General features: G+C 42.4%; 1 protein-coding gene across 1 annotated transcript in view; it reads left to right on the plus strand.

Moving 5' to 3' along the window:
- Nucleotides 1-18,026, plus strand: part of LOC149923570 (uncharacterized) — a 94,384-nt gene that overhangs the window by 1,475 nt on the left and 74,883 nt on the right. The window contains exons 2-29 of the mRNA XM_090159820.1: nucleotides 214-244; nucleotides 4,089-4,262; nucleotides 4,324-4,472; nucleotides 4,541-4,965; nucleotides 5,027-5,277; nucleotides 5,351-5,874; nucleotides 5,949-6,074; nucleotides 6,139-6,208; nucleotides 6,274-6,503; nucleotides 6,573-6,716; nucleotides 6,782-7,186; nucleotides 7,256-7,528; nucleotides 7,611-7,754; nucleotides 7,812-8,609; nucleotides 8,678-9,548; nucleotides 9,626-9,948; nucleotides 10,011-10,409; nucleotides 10,477-12,477; nucleotides 12,564-13,751; nucleotides 13,821-13,918; nucleotides 13,983-14,157; nucleotides 14,223-14,633; nucleotides 14,696-15,544; nucleotides 15,619-16,032; nucleotides 16,094-16,507; nucleotides 16,577-17,248; nucleotides 17,316-17,719; nucleotides 17,793-17,979. Coding sequence (XP_090015946.1) covers nucleotides 222-244; nucleotides 4,089-4,262; nucleotides 4,324-4,472; nucleotides 4,541-4,965; nucleotides 5,027-5,277; nucleotides 5,351-5,874; nucleotides 5,949-6,074; nucleotides 6,139-6,208; nucleotides 6,274-6,503; nucleotides 6,573-6,716; nucleotides 6,782-7,186; nucleotides 7,256-7,528; nucleotides 7,611-7,754; nucleotides 7,812-8,609; nucleotides 8,678-9,548; nucleotides 9,626-9,948; nucleotides 10,011-10,409; nucleotides 10,477-12,477; nucleotides 12,564-13,751; nucleotides 13,821-13,918; nucleotides 13,983-14,157; nucleotides 14,223-14,633; nucleotides 14,696-15,544; nucleotides 15,619-16,032; nucleotides 16,094-16,507; nucleotides 16,577-17,248; nucleotides 17,316-17,719; nucleotides 17,793-17,979 — 12,142 coding nt within the window. The 5' untranslated portion in view covers nucleotides 214-221. The remainder of the gene's footprint in view (nucleotides 1-213; nucleotides 245-4,088; nucleotides 4,263-4,323; nucleotides 4,473-4,540; nucleotides 4,966-5,026; nucleotides 5,278-5,350; nucleotides 5,875-5,948; nucleotides 6,075-6,138; nucleotides 6,209-6,273; nucleotides 6,504-6,572; nucleotides 6,717-6,781; nucleotides 7,187-7,255; nucleotides 7,529-7,610; nucleotides 7,755-7,811; nucleotides 8,610-8,677; nucleotides 9,549-9,625; nucleotides 9,949-10,010; nucleotides 10,410-10,476; nucleotides 12,478-12,563; nucleotides 13,752-13,820; nucleotides 13,919-13,982; nucleotides 14,158-14,222; nucleotides 14,634-14,695; nucleotides 15,545-15,618; nucleotides 16,033-16,093; nucleotides 16,508-16,576; nucleotides 17,249-17,315; nucleotides 17,720-17,792; nucleotides 17,980-18,026) is intronic.

The following is an 18,026-nucleotide window of genomic DNA, read 5'->3' on the forward strand; positions in this document are numbered from 1 at the left end:
CGAGATGACTGTTCACGCGGCGTGGTATCGGACGGTAGGGGGCTTGAAGGGTTACCCAATACGTTTCCGCGTCATTGGGTGTGATTGAACCGTGCCCAAAAGGTGCTTTGCTTGGATACCGAACTCGCCTTCCGCCGCTTTCTCTGTTAAATTCACTTTATTTCTCAGTAGTTGCTTTTATGTAACAAGTACTTTTCACACTTTTTCTTTCAGATAAGGGAATGGTGATCCAGCCACCCCCCTTGTAAGTACAACCCTTTCTAAAATTTTGTTCAAATAGTCGCGTCTAATTGATAGTTTTTGTGAAGAATTTACGAGATTTTAATAATTTTAGTGTTAAGAAGCCCGCCTTAATTGATACGTTTCGTGTACTTTTTTACGGGAATTTGGTAACTGTACCGCGGAAATTTCTCAAGTAGATTATGATTATTCCGATATGAGTAGTTTTAAAATACCGCGCCGTTTGATAACTGGTGGGTTTCAATTTGATTGTTTCGACGCGAGTGATCGTCTTTGACTGATTTTGATTTGACTTGCAAAGTGGGCAGTGACCCTTTGTGGTTATACAATGTCACGCTAAACTTAACGAAAGTTTTATAAATTCGTGCATTCTCATTATTTCCATTATTAGAATTTTAAAATCCCATTGATCAAAACCAATTACATCTATCAAAATGATAAAATGAATTCGCCATTTTTAAATATATTCGCTTAACTAAAGTAATATTAAATTAAGAAAAACAGCCGTCTATTTGTGATAAACCGATTCACGGGGAAACTATTATTTTGAGGGAAGACATTAGTGGTTCTATTTTAACGCTTTTATTAATACTAGAGGGCGCCAAAGTAAACGTTCTGTTGGTTTATTACAAAAACAATTTATAACTTTTTAAGGAACGTTTAATGTTAAACTAAAGATCAACTTGGGAAAAATAATCCATTAAATTATAATTTTTTGCTGTTTGTAGATAATTTTAAATTTCTACATCTGTTTTTTTTAAATCTAACTCTAATGGTTTTACCCCTGTAAAAGACTCATCCATGATCCATCTTGTCTATTGGATTACTTCAAAGAATGTTTTATCATTAACTTCTAAAACCCGCGAAAGGTATAAAAGTCCTTAATAAAAAGGGGGCAACAAATTTAAAGTAATTACAAAAAGTACGAATTACTCGTAGCAATAGGTCTTTCAGAATTAAGTTCGTTTAACCAACTTAACCTAACGCTTTGACTCACCAAGATAGTTTCGGTCCTTTCTTCGCGAATATCATAAAACCAAAATGAGATGTGGGTTATTTTTAAACTTTTACTTTCAACTAATATTAATAGTTTTAATTTTTTTTAAATCTTCTCTGAAACGAAGTTATTTCCCTTAGTTTATTTATGTTTTCGCGATATAAGCAACGAATTAGCAAAATTTATTTTGTTGACTCGGAGCCAAAATTAAATCGAAGTTTTTCGATGTCTAGTCTAATTTTTTTTTACCTAGCTCAAATTTCCTTAAATTGAAACAGCGACTCAACCCTTCGAAATTTAAGCTACGCCACTAATTTCAATAATTTGACTTAACCAATGTTTCCATCAAGTGTCTCGAACCACCATACATTTGTAACTTGAACTTGGGAAGTTGTTATTCTTTTGGGTGCAACAAGGGCCTCATTGTCGAAAAATAGGTTTGAGGGTTCGCTTAGACGCGGTTTTGGGGTTGACGAAAAACTTCCAACCGACGGAGGCCCCTTGGCCTACCTGGCATTAAACGATTTCTCGAATTCTCAAAAATCAGAGTTCTTTCTCTCTATTGCTACATTGCTGAGACAGATGTATTCGTGGCAGATAAAGTTAGCACCAGAAAAGAGTCGCCAGAGAGAAAAGCGTAAAGGGAAGGCTCAAACATTTCTTGAGCAAAGTTCTATTTTCGTGAATGGGCTGACTCGGATGAGACAAGACAGTAGGCACATGTAATTCGGTAGATCAGCAAAAGTCGAGTATCTCTGGCGGAAATTGCATTGTTCCGCTTAATGGAATCGACGTCAGCGAATATTTCGGGTCACAAATTGTGCCATTTTAATCGGGCGGAAATTTTAGATTATTTTAATGGGTCCTGTCTCTCCTGGATTGATAGCTACCATTTTTCAATCATGCTAAGAACACGCTAGCTTTTTTGAAAAAGTACTGTCCTCCTAGCAGATTGAAGATAGCTTTTCTGCCGCTTGGAAGTGATGGTGCTCCTCCTAACTGATTCAGAAGCCCCAAAATCGTTTAGCTTGGCTTTTGATTTTATGATATGGCCTCAAATATATAGGGCTTTCTTTATTTCCATCTTAAGAGTACTGTTTAAGAAAATTAACGTAGGTCATAGTACTCATTATATGTCAGTCGAAAACATATCTTCATTGTGAAGGTGCTAAAAGTATCTCATTAGTATCTGACAAATAGGTATCTTAGGATTCTCGCCTTCAATCACTCGAAACTCTTACGTTTAAAGCAATAATAATATTTTGATAGGCCCCCTCTGCTGGGGTTTATTTATCGGCACTCTTTAAAACAAATATTCGAGCACCAAATTACTTGGACTATAACGTACGTCTTAGTTCTTCGTTTTTTGTTATTAATCGAGAAGAAAAAGTCTTTGTCACTCGTTGCTTCGCTTCTACCGTTTCATTTTGGGAGAGTTCTATTTTGAGTGAATCTCAGAGTGGCACGAGCGCCACTATAAATAGGTCAAGCCAACATTCCCCGAAACACCCTCTCTTTTTATTATAATCTCCGCGAAAAATAAGCCGCAACGCCAAGGCACATAGCGGAATGTTATTAAAGAGGAGCGTACTTGGCGAATACGACCATTTTTCTTTTGGGCTTCCCATTTGATCTCTAAAATTGTAAATAACACTAAATCTAGTGTGATCCGCTAAGGTAGGCTTATCATTTTAAAGGGATTCTAGGAGCTACATGTAGTTTTGTCATAATGACTTTAGTATAAATCAGGAAATCTTTATGATTCATTCTGAGAATCGAGAACTGCATTAATCTACCTATTCCAAGAAAACACACCGTCCAGACGATAGGTCGTAACTAGTATCTATTTAGGAACTATCGATTATTTATTTTTCTAGACAGTAGAAAGTTCAGAAACCTTGAAAAAACCCAATGACAATTTTTCACGCCTTTTGGTCGGGCACCAACTTATTTTTTCTTCATTTTCGCAAACATTTTTTCTCGCTTTCTTTCGCGTGTTCACCCACAATTCCTTCAAGATGAAGCATTCGCTGGCTTTGTGCCCGATTAGAAAAATAGCTGTATGAATCTTTGTGGCTTGTTTTGTTTATACGTCAATCTTAGGCGCGCAGTCACACACAGCGCGAGTTTGACTTGGCTCCAAATCCGAGATAAAGTTACTGGGCAAAAAGGAAACGTTAAAATATAAATCCGACGACCAATATGTCTCCCTTCTCTGAAATATTCCGGGAGTATTTTTAAAAACGACATACAGGCCTTAAGCCAAAGCATACTGTCAGTCAAAAACATGCTATTCCCACACAACGTTTTCCATATTAGCCATCATTGAAATTTGTTCCCTTCGGTGTTAATAAGAATTCGTAGAACCAGAATCCTCTCTACTCGCGGGCTTACTCAACTTTTGAGACTTAGCCACGAAGTTTACCTTTGGCATTGAACTTCAAACGATTTTAGGGATTCTGGCAAAATAAATTAAAGGGCTTTTGGGAAGAATAAACAATTAAAAGATCCAGTTTTTCTTTAAATATTGAGGGCAGCTGGTTTTTTTTGTTGGCAAACCTTTAGCGTCGAGTACACCATTTACTCTGCAGGGAAAGTAAATGGAAACAGGAAATTAGAAGGGGCTATTTTAGACTTTGAACATTCTGGAAGGTATCCATCTGTGCTCCTTTCTTTGGCCCTGAGCCATTAAATTAGTCTATTTTTCTCGGCGTAGTTTTACTTCGGAATTTTTACATTAAATTAGGCCTAATATTTGAAAAATTAATCGTTGGTAACCCTCCCATTTGTTGGTGACATTGAAATATGAAGTAGGTTTCATTTGGTTGCATTTGCTTTAACTATTTCGTAGGTCGCTTTCGAGCCGCAGGCCTCCAAATGCGTCCCCGCCAGTCTTCGAGAAGCCACCTGTGGGAGGTCGCTTCGTCGAAGGTGGCGATGCGCATTTCGAGTGCAAATTGCGGGGCAATCCACCACCTGAGGTCGTTTGGTCTCGTAGAGGAATGCCAATCAGAAATGATCACAGGTAATTCGAACTGCTCATCGTCGTTTAAGACCTATCATTAACACTATTCGTTATTTCACAGACGTCAAGTATCATACGACCCCCTGACTGGATTTTGTACATTACACATAACAAATTTAACCGCGGAGGACGATGGTGATTATTCGTGTACCGCGGTCAACTGTGCAGGAGAGGCTTCTCTCATTGCCACAATCCAAAGAGGACAAACAGGTACTTGACCAATAGCCTCTGAGTTATTGAAACCTCCGTCCTCACGTACCATTCTTATTCCCGAGCAGATCGAGCGCATACCCAAACTCGCCAAGCCTACAGCACCCACACGACTCAGATGTGGGATTCGAATAATATTAGCCAGCAAAATATGTTCACTCAGCAGCGATTCGAACGCAGGATTGATACGTCTCTTCACCGGACCCAGTCCAACGAATATAACGGGGAACCAGGCAGCCCCTTATATTTCAGCGGCGTGGAAGAAGGTTTCCGGGTGGACACCTTCGAGTACCGCCTTCTGCGAGAGATTGAGTTCCGGGAAGCGGTGACTCGAAGGCAATTAGGAGAGCCCGAGCCCACCCCGGAAAACCCGCTGAATCAGTCCGCGGCACCGAGTGCACCGCAGATTTTGCAGAGGCCACGAAACAGCAAATTGCTGGAAGGCTCTGATGCCACATTCCAAGCTCGTATTAATGGCAATCCTCAACCCAAAGTACGACGTATACTAGTTTAATTTTTTTTTAGAAAATTAACCGACTGTTCCATACTCTTAGATTACATGGTTTAAAAATGGCCAAAAACTCGTAGAATCCCAGAGAATTAAACTGACTTACGCCGAAGGGGTAGCTACCCTTAGCATTCACATGGCTCTACCAGAAGACGCTGGCTATTACACTCTGCTGTCCGAAAATAGTAACGGCCGAGTAGCTTGCTCCGCTCATCTGGTCATCGAAGCCCTGGGTTCAACTAGCGATACTAGATTCACTAGCCTGCACAGACTGGACAGCACAGGATCTCAGAAAATGTAAGACTCGTGGCCTCTTCTATAACTTAAGTCGTTAATTAGAAGTAACGGAATGTTTTTTTATTTCCCCCAGTGATATGTCCGCAGCGACCAAAGTAACACAGGTGGTAGATAACGAAACGGACTCCGCCGCGAGCCGGAGTCTGAAACCGAACTTTGTAAAAGTACCGAGCGACAAAGAAGTAACCGAGGGGAAATGGATTCGCTTCGATTGCCGAGTGACGGGCCGACCGTTCCCGGACGTGATCTGGTACCATGATAACAAACAAGTCGTGGATGACGCCACGCACAAGGTCTTGGTCAACGAGGGCGGAGTGCACTCTTTGATGATCACGGTGGCTAGCCTAGCGGACCACGGTCGATACGTCTGCGTGGCGAAAAACAAGAGCGGCGAAGTCTCCTTCTCCGTTAACCTTACTGTGATAGAAAAGGAACAAGTCGTAGCGCCAAAATTTGTCGAGCGATTTCAAAGCACTCATGCCCGGATCAACGAACCGGTCACGCTGCACTGCCGCGCCGTCGGAACGCCCATTCCCAGAATGACGTGGCAAAAGGACGGAATTCAGATCCATTCAATTCCACCCAACATGATTATTGGTAATTGTCTTTCGATCCTCGAAATCTACCCAGTTTGCTTCGCCATATTTCAATGACCCATTTTTTCTTAATAGAAACGCAAGATGGCGTTTCAACATTGTACTTCAACAATGTTAGCGTTCACGACGCGGCTTGGTATCAGTGTACCGCCCAAAACTCGGCAGGAAGCACAGCTACTAGAGCTAGGCTACATGTAGAAAGTAAGTTTCACTATCGTTGAAACTACAATAATCGAATAATTACATTAATATTCCCTACCAACAGCCGAAAAGAAGCCTTTACCGGAACCCTGGAGGTTATATTTACCAAAACCGCATACAGTTATTGAACCAAAGTAGGTCCATTCTAAATCTTTATCATATGATCCATTTTACGTTAATATAACGCTATTTTTGACAGTAAATCTCCCCCTCGCGAAACAATTTGGTTGCGTCACGTGGAGCGCTCGGCGCCCCATATTCCTCAACAAGAGGAGGCACCTCCAATACAGAAACCAGCTTTCACGACCCATCTTCAGGATTTGCAAGTACACGAAGGAGATAGGGCCCACTTCGATGCCAGGCTGGTCCCCATCGGAGATGCCACCATGACCGTGGAATGGTTCGTTAATGGCAAACCCCTCGTTGCTGGTAAGTTTCATCTTACCGAAATTGGTGATAAAAATAATGATTGCTTAACTGGATTCTTTGTGCACTCAGGATCGAGGGTGATGACCACTTACCGATTTGGCTACGTCGCCTTAACATTATTGCACGTGTACTCCGAGGATTCGGGCGTGTACACCTGTAGAGCCGTTAACGAAGCTGGCGAGGCTGTTACAACGGCCACGTTGAAATGTTCACGTAAGTGATCTAAATCTTCGTAAAATATTATCAACCTTTGTTAATAATAAATTATGTTTTAATAGCACGACCAATTATCGACAAATCACCGCAACACCCTGAAAGTATGCAGGCTATTCAACACCTTGAAGACTGGGAAAAATACAAAAGACAAGAGTCGGTCGACGAAACCGTCTCTCTGACGAAACCGAATTTCATTCGTCCTTTGAATAATCTTGAGAATATGCAAGAAGGCGGGTTCGCACACTTCGAAGCCCAAATTACTCCCGTCAACGACCCAACCATGAAAATTGAATGGTTCTTCAATGGCCAGGTGTTGACCGCCGGCTCCAGAATCAGCACCACCTTCAGCTTCGGCTATCTCGCCTTGAATATTTCGGCCCTGAGATCAGAAGATTCCGGCGTCTACATGTGTAAGGCTACCAACATTAAGGGAGAGGCATTTTCTACAGCCACTCTTAAAGTCAGAGGTAATTTCCAAACTTAGCCTACAACCGCTACCAATTCGAGTTTGCCAACTTTTCATTTATTGCATACAGTAACGAGTCAAATTGTTACCGATTTGGGATTCCCCGAGCAACAACAACACATCGATAAAATTCAACAGTTGGAGGCTTACCAACAGCATCAGAAGCGTGAAGTTGTTGAAACTGAAGTCATTACTACTGAGAAGCCAACCTTCAAAAGCCAACTTCGGGATTTAACTAATTTACAAGAAGGGCGAACTGCCCATTTCGAAGCTAGACTAGAACCTACTGGAGATTCTACCATGAGAATTGAATGGTATAAAGATGGTCGAGTTCTGGAAGCTAGTAAGTACACTTCTATAACTGTGCTATAAAATTCGATTGGATTTATCTAGTGCAGCGATAATAAAAATTATTTTTCATACAGGTTCTAGAATTACAACTTTCTTTAACTTTGGCTACGTTTCTCTGACGATAAGAGGTATTGATGGTCGCGACCAAGGTGTCTATACCGTAGTCGCTGCTAACGCTGTTGGAAAAGCTCAGTCCTCTGCCAAAATGACTATCCAAAGTACGTAATAAATTTATCTGCTAACCATCGAGAGCTAACTTCTTATTATCCATGTAGTTCGTAAAGACGTTGATCTTACTAGCCAGTATGAAAGCTTGGAGAAAATCCAACATTTGGAAGATTCTTCCCGATACCAACGGGAAGTGAGAGAAGAAACTTCAATTCGTCAATTACCTAAATTCACTCAGCCTCTTATTGGCCAAGAAGAGCTCGTGGAAGGTCGCAGCGCTCATTTTGAGACTCGGCTTGAACCAATGGGTGATCCAGATATGCACATCGATTGGTTTCTTAACGGACACCCTCTTACAACTGGCCACAGGTTTAAGACGTACTTTGATTTTGGTTACGTCGCCTTGGATATTCTGTATACCTTCCCACAAGACACGGGAACTTTCACCGTTCGCGCTAAGAATCAACTAGGCGAAGCTACGTTATCTAAGAATATAAGGGTCACTAGTAAAACGAATGTTGACTACTCGTCAATTCACGATATATCTATTGAACAAATGAATAGGCTCGAGCATCATCATATCGAACCTCATTACTTTATCGAGGAAGTCACGAAATGCAAGCCCAATTTCACCGTTCCGTTGAAGGACCCACGCCCGCTCAGAGAAGGCGAGAGCGTCCATCTTGAATGCCGTGTGGAACCCTTAAGTGACCCAACAATGAAGATTGAATGGTTCTTTAATGGAAAGCCGTTGACCACAGGTCATAGATACCGCACTTACTTTGAATTTGGCTATGTCGCCTTGGACTTGCTATCAGCTTATCCCGAGGACTCGGGAGAATATACAGTGAGAGCTACCAATCATCTTGGATCATCTCACACCAGCTCTTGCGTTAAAGTTTTCGGTGAGTATTTTAAATTAGTTTATTATTATTTTGAAAAGGAACTAGAGATTAACTTAAGCCAATTACAGAGAAAAGTGCCATAATCACCGAAACCCTTCATCAAGAAGGTTTGGAGCAAATAAGACACCTCGAAGACCACAGTCGCTACAAGCGAGAGACGTACGAAGAAACTATAATTACCCAAGTACCCAATTTTACGAAAGCCCTTCACAATATCGAGACAATGGAAGGAAGTAACATTCACTTGGAATGCCGTTTAGTACCCGTTGGCGATGACTCGATGACAGTAGAATGGTACCATAATGGGCAACCAATCAGGGTGGGCCATAAATTCAGACCAGCTCACGAGTTCGATTACGTTGCCTTGGATATCTTAAGTATTTATCCCGAAGATAGTGGCGTATATACTTGTAAGGCCAAGAGCAGGAATGGCGAAGCGGTGACGTCTTGTTCTGTGAAATGCTTAGCCAAGAGTCAAATTATTTTGGAATCCCAGCATCCCGAAGGTCTACAGAAAATTCAATACCTGGAGGATAGTAGCAGATACAAGAAAGAAACTTTCATTGACGAATGTGTAAAAATTCGACCACGCTTCTTGAGCAATTTCAAGAAGGTCGTTATAAAAGAAGGACAAACGGCCCATTTCGAAAGCCGCTTGGAACCTATTAATGACGCCACGCTCAAGGTCGAATGGTTCAGAAATGGAATAATATTGCCAGTCGGACATCGTTTCAGACCTTTCCATGATTTTGGTTACGTCGCGTTGAATATCATTTCCGCCGTTCCTGAAGACAATGGTACCTACACTTGCCGCGCCACCAACGTCTTGGGTACTCACGAAACAAGCGCAACATTGGAAGTTCAGGGTAAATCTTCGGTTATCTTTGAGACCCAACATCCAGAAGGGTTGCAAAAGATCCAACGTCTCGAGCAACATAAGTATGCTATTGTTTTCGACTGTTTTAAGTTAATATGAAACTATAACATAACCTGTATGTATTTAATTACGTTTGCAGACAAACAAGAGAATCTTACGAAGAAGAGGTTATAACGCAAGCCCCAGTTTTCACAACTGTCCCCAAAAACGTTGAAGTCCGAGAAGGCGAATCAGTACACTTTGAATGTCGCTTAATACCGGTTGGAGATGCCAAACTCAAAGTTGAATGGTTCCATAACGAGAAACCAATTATAACTGGTAGTCGTTTCATGGAAACCAATTCCTTCGGTTTTGTGGCCCTCGATATTAAACAGTCAATCTTCGAGGACTCAGGAGTATACACTTGCAAGGCTACAAATTCTCTGGGTGAAGCGGTGACCAGATGCACTTTAAAATGCATAAGTATGTTTTATAATAACTTACTAAATGTTTGGACATTTCTCATAATTTTTATATATATTTAGGCAGGAAAGATATTATTATTGAATCTCAACAACCAGACGCCTTGGCCAAAATTCAGCGACTCGAAGACTACAGTCGTCATCAACGCCGTATGTCGCTCGAGGACACTACGACGCAAGCACCAATGTTCACTCAACCAATGAAGAACTTGAACCTTATTGAAAACCAAACCGCTCATTTCGAATGTCGTCTTATACCAGTTGGCGATCCGAAGCTGAAAGTCGAATGGTTCTTTAATGGATTACCGCTTCAAAGCGCGTCCCGAGTGATGACGATGCACGATTTCGGTTTCGTTGCCTTAGACTTGAAGAATATCAAACCGGAAGACAGTGGAACATACACTTGTAAAGCTGTCAATGAACTTGGACAAGCTTTATGCTCCGCCACGTTAAACGTTAGAGGTAGGTTTATTTTTTAATACATCAATTAGCGTGTAAGAAGTTGACTTAATTTATTATTAAATTTAAGGTACTCGCTCTTTGCTGTTGGACGCTCAGAACCAAGAAGCTCTGCAAAAAATTCAGTATTTGGAAGATTCTAGTCGTTACCAGCGTGAAGAGATTCGTGAAACCATTACAACCGAAAAGCCAGTTTTCATTACTTCATTGAGGGGACAAACCAAACTTTCCGAAAGTGACAGCTGCCATATGGAATGCCGTATCGCTCCATACCCCGATTCTACCATGAAAGTCGAATGGTTCCGAAACGGAGTCGAAATTAAAACAGGGCACCGCTTCAAGACAATGTACGACTTTGGCATCGCTGCTTTGGATATTTTGACCATGTATGGGGAAGATTCGGGAGAATACATGTGCAGAGCGACCAACCACCTCGGCACAGCCTCATCCACTCTTGTAGTCAACTGCACTGGAAAGAGTAACCTGATTTTAGAACCTCAACAACCGGACAGTATTCCAAGGATTCGGGAGCTAGAGGACCTCGGTCGTTTCAGAAGACCGGAGGAGCCCGAACCAGTTTACAACCAGAAACCAAACTTTGTTCGGCCGTTGTACAATCTCGAAAATCTCGTTGAAGGACAGAAGGCGCATTTAGAAGCCACTATGACTCCCATCAACGATCCGAATATGAAAGTTGAATGGTTCCTCAACGGAAGAGCCATTGGAGAAGGTAGCCGGTACAAGCTCACAAACGACTTCGGTTACGTTGCTTTAGATATCACCTTCGTCAAAGCTGAAGATTCCGGTACCTACATGTGCAAGGCTATCAATAAGGTGGGCGAAGCAGTTACGACTAGCTCGGTTAGAGTTCAAGGTCGCAGTGGAGTGCAGTACGAAACTCTTCACGAAGAAAGTTTGGAGAAGATCAAGGAATTGGAATCTCACTACGTTCCCGCTTACGAAGAACCCCCTATTCAGGTTACTCGCCCAGTGTTCTTGAAGCCTTTGGTCAGTCAAGAAAACTTGGTTGAAGGCCTTCCTGTTCATTTGGAAACTCGTTTAGAGCCAATAAACGATCCAAAGTTGAGAGTAGAGTGGTACGTCAACGGTATCGAGATCAAAACTGGTCACAGGTTCAGAACTACACACGATTTTGGGTACGTTGCTTTGGACATACTTTACTCTTACCCCGAAGACAGCGGTACTTACATGTGCAAGGCCGTTAACGAACTTGGAGAAGCGGTAACCACTTGCTCCATCAAGATTCAAGGCAAAAAGAGCATTTACTACGACACGCAGCACCCCGAAGGCTTGGAAAAGATTCGGGAGCTGGAAAGTCAGACGAAATTCACTTCCTACGAAATCGAAGAAAAACCAATTTCGAGGCCGGTTTTCATTTCCGAACTTCGTGGAAAACAAGACTTGGACGAAAGTCAGAAAGCTCATTTCGAATGTCGCGTCGAACCTTCGCATGATCCTAATTTGAAAATCGAGTTCTTTCATAATGGCAAGCCCATTTCGGCTGGATCAAGAATTCATATTACGTTCGATTTCGGCTATGTCGCTATAGATGTCGCTCACGTATTACCCGAAGACAGTGGCTTATACATGGCCAAAGCTTCTAACCAATTAGGCGAAGCCACCTCTTCCATTACGCTTCAAGTACACGGAAAGACCAACATCATTTTGGACTCCCACAACCCCGATGCCTTACCTAAAATTGAGGCCTTTGAAGACGACAGTCGTTACAGAAGGGAAGAGTTCATCGAACCCAGAACATTTCAGCGACCAGTCTTCACCGTACCACTCTCTAATATTGACAACTTGGTTGAAGGTCAAAGTGCGCATATGGAATGTCGTCTTATTCCCGTTGGCGATCCAACCCTCAAGGTTGAATGGTACTTCAACGAAAAACATGTACAAGTTGGATCTCGTTTCAAACTCACTCACGATTTTGGTTACGTTGCTATGGACATTCAATACGTTCAACCTGAAGATGCCGGTGTTTACATGTGCCGCGCTTCCAACGAACTTGGAGAGGCAGTAACTACAGCTTCTATTAAAATAAAATGTAAGTAGCCCGCAATTTAATTTGTTAATTTCAGGTATTAGTAAGCAAATCGAGTTAAATTAAATATATCCAATTGCGTTTAACAGCTAAGGCAGCTTTAATACTGGAAAGCCAACATCCGGAAGGACTCGAAAAGATCCGGGTGTTAGAAGACTCCAAAGGCAGAAGGCGCCCTGATGAACCGGAGAAGGTGTTCGAGCGCCCCGTGTTCACTATGCCTCTTACTGGACCGAGAGAACTGGTTGAAAGTCAGGCTGCCCATTTCGAATGCCGGGCTATCCCAGTTGGTGACCCTAACTTGAGGTTCGAATGGTACGTTAATGGAGTCGAGTTGAAGACTGGATCCCGTTTCCGAGTCACGCACGATTTCGGATTCGTAAGCATCGATATCGCATCCACGATTCCCGAAGATTCGGGTCTTTACATGTGCAAAGCCGTAAATTTAGTCGGCGAAGCCGTAACTACTACAGCCTTGAAAGTTCTTAGTCGAAGCGGCGTTCTCTCCGAGAGTCAACATCCCGAGTCGCACTTGAAAACGCAAAAGTTCGAATACGACTCCAGTAGAATTCCCGAATACATTCAGGATGCTCCAGGTCAACCGCCAGTATTCACTCAAAACTTGACAAGCATTGATAATCTAGTCGAAGGCCATCCCATTCATTTGGAAGCTAGAGTTGAGCCGGCTAATGACGAAAAATTAAAAGTTGAATGGTTTAAGAACGGTAAAACTTTAGTCCTCGGTTCCCGTATCAGGACCGCGTTAGACTTTGGCCTGGTAACCTTAGATATCGCCGGCGTTCGTCCAGATGATTCTGGTATGTACACCTGTCGAGCTTTCAATAAGCTAGGTGAAGCTATATCTACCTGCACGCTGAAAGTCCAAGGCGTGGAAAACGTTGCTCTGGGAGCAATCCACCCGGGAGTTCTGCCAAAATTGGCCCAGTTGGAAAGCCAACCACCCCAAGCCGAGATTTACGAGCCTGAATTCCAACCACCAATTTTCATATCTCACTTGAATAACTTGGAACTATACGAAAATGAACCCGCTCGCTTGCAATGTAAAGTGGAACCTGCCAAAGATCCTTCGCTCACTATTGAGTTTTTGCAAAATGGAAAGTCAGTTATCAAGGGAACCAGAATCAGCGTCAACAACGATTTTGGCTTTGTTTACTTGGATATTTCGCACGTCGGACTTCAAGATAGTGGAGTATATTCTTGCATTGCCAGAAATAAATCTGGTGAAGCCGTAACTACCGGTTCTATTAAAGTTTTGGGTAAGTTCTTTTGCACTTTATTTATTTATTTGGAAATATAATAAGCAACTTAGGGGCTTTTTTGTACAGAATTAAAAGAGAAACAGATACCCACTCTCCACCCAAGAGGCTTAAAAGGATTAGAAAGACTTCAGCAAACCGAACAAGCTATCTTGTCAAGAAATTTGGTGAGTAATTTTTTTAAAAAAGTCGTAAAAATAGCGATACTCATTTAAATTATATTGCTTATAGCCTCCTGGAGAAGAGCAAGAACCTGTTTATCCAAAACCATTCTTCATTCGACCATTGCAACCAAAGTTTACCGTTAATGAAGGCTATGGAACACGCTTGGAATGTCAAGTAGAACCAGCCGCTGACCCTAGATTGACCATTGAATGGTTCATCAACGGGAAACCATTATTCCCAGGTATTTTTCAAACTATTGTTTATTTTGAAAATTATAGAGGTAAATAATTTATATTTTTCTTATAGGCACGCGGTACGCGATAACCAACGATTTTGGAAACGTCGTGCTCGAAGTGACCGATCTCTGGCCGAGGGATAACGGCGTGTACACTTGTAGGGCCCACAATGACTACGGAGAAGCATTCACCACAACTACTATTGAAATTATCAGCAAGAGTACGATTTTAGAAGGAACTCTTCATCCAGCTGGCGAAAGGGGTGTGGAAAGTATTCAAGTGCTAGAAGACTCTTTGATAAAACAACCTGGTGAAGGTCCACCAGATTTCCAGGGTCATCCACCCATCTTTACATCTCAATTTGAGAACTTGGCTAACCTGAATCCAGACGACATTGCCCATTTCGAAGCCACATTAACACCAGTCGGTGACCAGACCATGGTCGTAGAATGGTTCTTCAATAATAAACCACTTCCAACTCGTAAGTGTGTATAGGTTTTCATCCAAATCCCTGGTGTTTTATCTTTTTTAATCGTTTTACAGGTCACAACATCAGAACTGTCCATGCCTTCGGTATGGTTGTACTTGAAATCTTGGGCGTATACCCCGCAGATTCTGGTCAATATACTTGTAGAGCGACAAATAAATGGGGTCGAGCTGAAATAACGGTAACCCTTGAGTGCCACGAAAGAGAAGCTGGTCAAAAACCAAAATTCACTACCCATCTGAAGAGTTTAATTGGCTTGAAGGAAGGCCAAAGCGCTCATTTTGAATGTCACTTGATTCCAGTTGGAGACCCCAAAATGAGAGTAGAATGGTTCCATAATGGAGTTCCAATGAGAGACAGCTCCAGGATAAAAACATTGAGTGACTTCGGGTTCGTAGTTATGGATATATCTTTCGTCCACGAAGAAGATTCGGGAGAATACGTTTGCGTCGCTACCAATAACTATGGATCAGACACAACCAGGTGTACTGTCCAATGCACAGGTCACGGAAAGATCTTCCGCGAGACTCTGCAACCTCAAAGTTTGGACAAGATTGCCGAATTGGAAGGCTCCAACGTGGTTTATCGTAGCCAATACACAACCGAATACGTCGCTCAGGCACCTAAATTTGAAACCCAAATTCAATCTCTTACAACTCTGGTTGAAACTCAGAGCGCCCACTTCGAAGCTCGACTCACACCAGTCAACGATCCTACCTTGGTTGTTGAATGGTACTTCAATGGACAACTACTCAAAACCGGTCACAGGTTCCGAACCTTCCACGATTTTGGAATCGTTATCCTCGATATTCTTTACTGCTACGGCGAAGATACTGGTGAATATGTTTGTAAAGCGACTAATCGTTTGGGAACAGACGTAACCAGAGCGAAAATTGTATGCAAATGTAAGTTGAAGCTTAAACCGCAAATTTTCTTTGTGGAATTTTTAGGTATTAACAATCTTACGTTATAAATTTAGCCAAAGCGTCCGTTATATTGGAACCTCAACTTCCGGCGGAAATGGCTGGTGGAAATGAGCGCATTATGCAGCTGGAAGACGCCTTGCATAGATCTCGATCGGACATTTCTTTAGCTCCAAGAAAAGAAGCCCCCCGATTTACCGTGCCTCTGGAGAACCTGCCTAGTTTACGAGAGGGAGAGAACGCTCACTTCGAAGCTAAGTTAACTCCAACCGACGACCCGGAATTGGTTGTGGAATGGTTCAAGAACGGAAAACCGATGAGAGCTGGTACTAGGATTAGAACGATTCACGACTTTGGTTTTGTGGTTTTGGAAATTAGCCCTGTCTACCCCGAGGATAGCGCTGTCTATTCCTGTCGAGCGACAAACCGGGTTGGAGAGGCTGTTACGAGCTGTTCTATGAAATGCGAAAGTAAGCTATACCGGGAGTATTATTTAAGTGGGATTTTAGTTAATTATCACGATTATTATAGGTAAGAGAAGCATTATTCTGGAAACGCAATTGCCAAAGGGAATGGAATCGGGCATCGAAAAGATTGCCAAGTTCGAAGAAATTTCCGATCTCAAGATTTCCGAGGAATGGGTTGATGTTGATACCACTCAACCACCTGTTTTCCTCACTCAACCCAAGGATTTGGCACTCCAAGAAAACGCTTTGGCCCACTGGGAATGCCGTTTGGCCCCGGTTGGTGACCCATCGATGAAGGTTGAATGGTTCCATAACGGAAAACCACTGGTTACCGGCTCAAGAGTTAAGACCATTAGCGATTTTGGATTCGTAATTTTAGAAGTTGCCGGTGTGTATCCTCGTGACAATGGTGTCTACAGCTGCAAAGCAACAAACAAAAATGGAGAGGCGACAGTCTCAACTCGCCTTACAGTTAAAAGTAAATATCGTGTGTTTTTTCAATGCTTTGAGGGTTAACTAACTTAATTTTCATTTAATTTCTTAACAGGCAGACAGTCTGTCGTTCTTGAGCCTCAACTTCCCAAGGAATGGCAAACGGGCACCCAATCTTTGCAAAAATTGGAAGAAACTCTTTACCACGTGGAAGAAGTTATTTTGGACGAAGATAAGAAACAACCGCCAAAGTTTATCACGCAAATAGCCGATCTTCCAAACAAAGTTGAAGGAGACAGCGCTCACTTTGAGTGCAGGCTGACTCCTGTAGGTGACCCTCACATGAAAGTCGAATGGTTCCACAACGGGAAACCATTGATAACCGGCAGCCGTGTCCACACAGTCGATGACTTCGGATTCGTTGTACTGGAAGTCGATTGGTTATTCCCCAGGGACAGTGGCGAGTATTTATGTCGTGCAACAAACAAACACGGTAGCGACACCACCAAAGCTACCCTCAAGATCAAAGGAAAGAAAGACATTATTATGGACAGTCAGTTACCACCAGGAATGTCCTCGGAGAGCTTGAGAAACTTGGAATACGCGCCCGTCCACGAAACCCCGATGGAAGAAGCGCCACCGCAACCACCCAAATTTATTACTCAAATCCAACCATTGGAAAATCTTACCGAAGGTGATAGCGCCCATTTCGAGTGCCGTTTAGAACCAGTTAACGATCCCAATTTACGAGTTGAATGGTACCATAATGGAAAGCCACTTCGATCTGGTACGATTACATTTATTATTAATTAAAATACGAATTACCTCTAATTAACTCTTATTTACGAATATAGGTCACAGATACAAGACAACTCACGATTTTGGCTTTGTGGCTCTGGACATCTTGTACGTTTACCCCGAAGACTCTGGAGAGTATGTCGCCAGAGCTGCTAATAAACTTGGGGAGGATATGACAAAGGCCACCATCAAATGCAAAGGAAAACCATCTTTGGAATACCGAACCCAATTGCCGACTCCATTGAAGGATGGCGTTCGCAAGATTGCCGAGATGGAATCTTCCAGACAAAGGGTGGTGAACGAGGAGGAACCGGAACAAGAGAAATCACCTCCCCAGTTTATTATGAAGCCAGAGCCTCAAGTAGTCACCGAAGGAGAATGGGCCAAATTCTGGGCCAGAGTATCCGGCTATCCCCGACCTCGAATTATGTGGATTCTGAATGGAAACACCGTCATTTCTGTAAGTTGAGATAACCGCTGTTCCATTCTATGCGCGCTCAATTTTAATACAAATGGTTATTTCATCCAAAAAGGGATCGCGTTACAAGTTATCATTCGATGGCATTTATCATCTGGATGTTCCCAAAACTCGTCAATATGATCAAGGAAAAGTGGAACTTTACGCTCGTAACATGTTAGGCGAGGCGTACTGCTGGACGACCTTAGAAGTTAGACCTAAATACGAGGATTACAGAGCTGTGCTCAAGAATTCACCTAAACGTAAGTTAGGATATAACTCGCATCAGCTCAATTGGTATAATTTTTTT

Source organism: Leiobunum rupestre, chromosome 10 (assembly GCF_980474605.1).
Source record: "Leiobunum rupestre chromosome 10, qqLeiRupe1.1.hap1, whole genome shotgun sequence".
Classification (NCBI taxonomy): domain Eukaryota; kingdom Metazoa; phylum Arthropoda; class Arachnida; order Opiliones; family Sclerosomatidae; genus Leiobunum; species Leiobunum rupestre.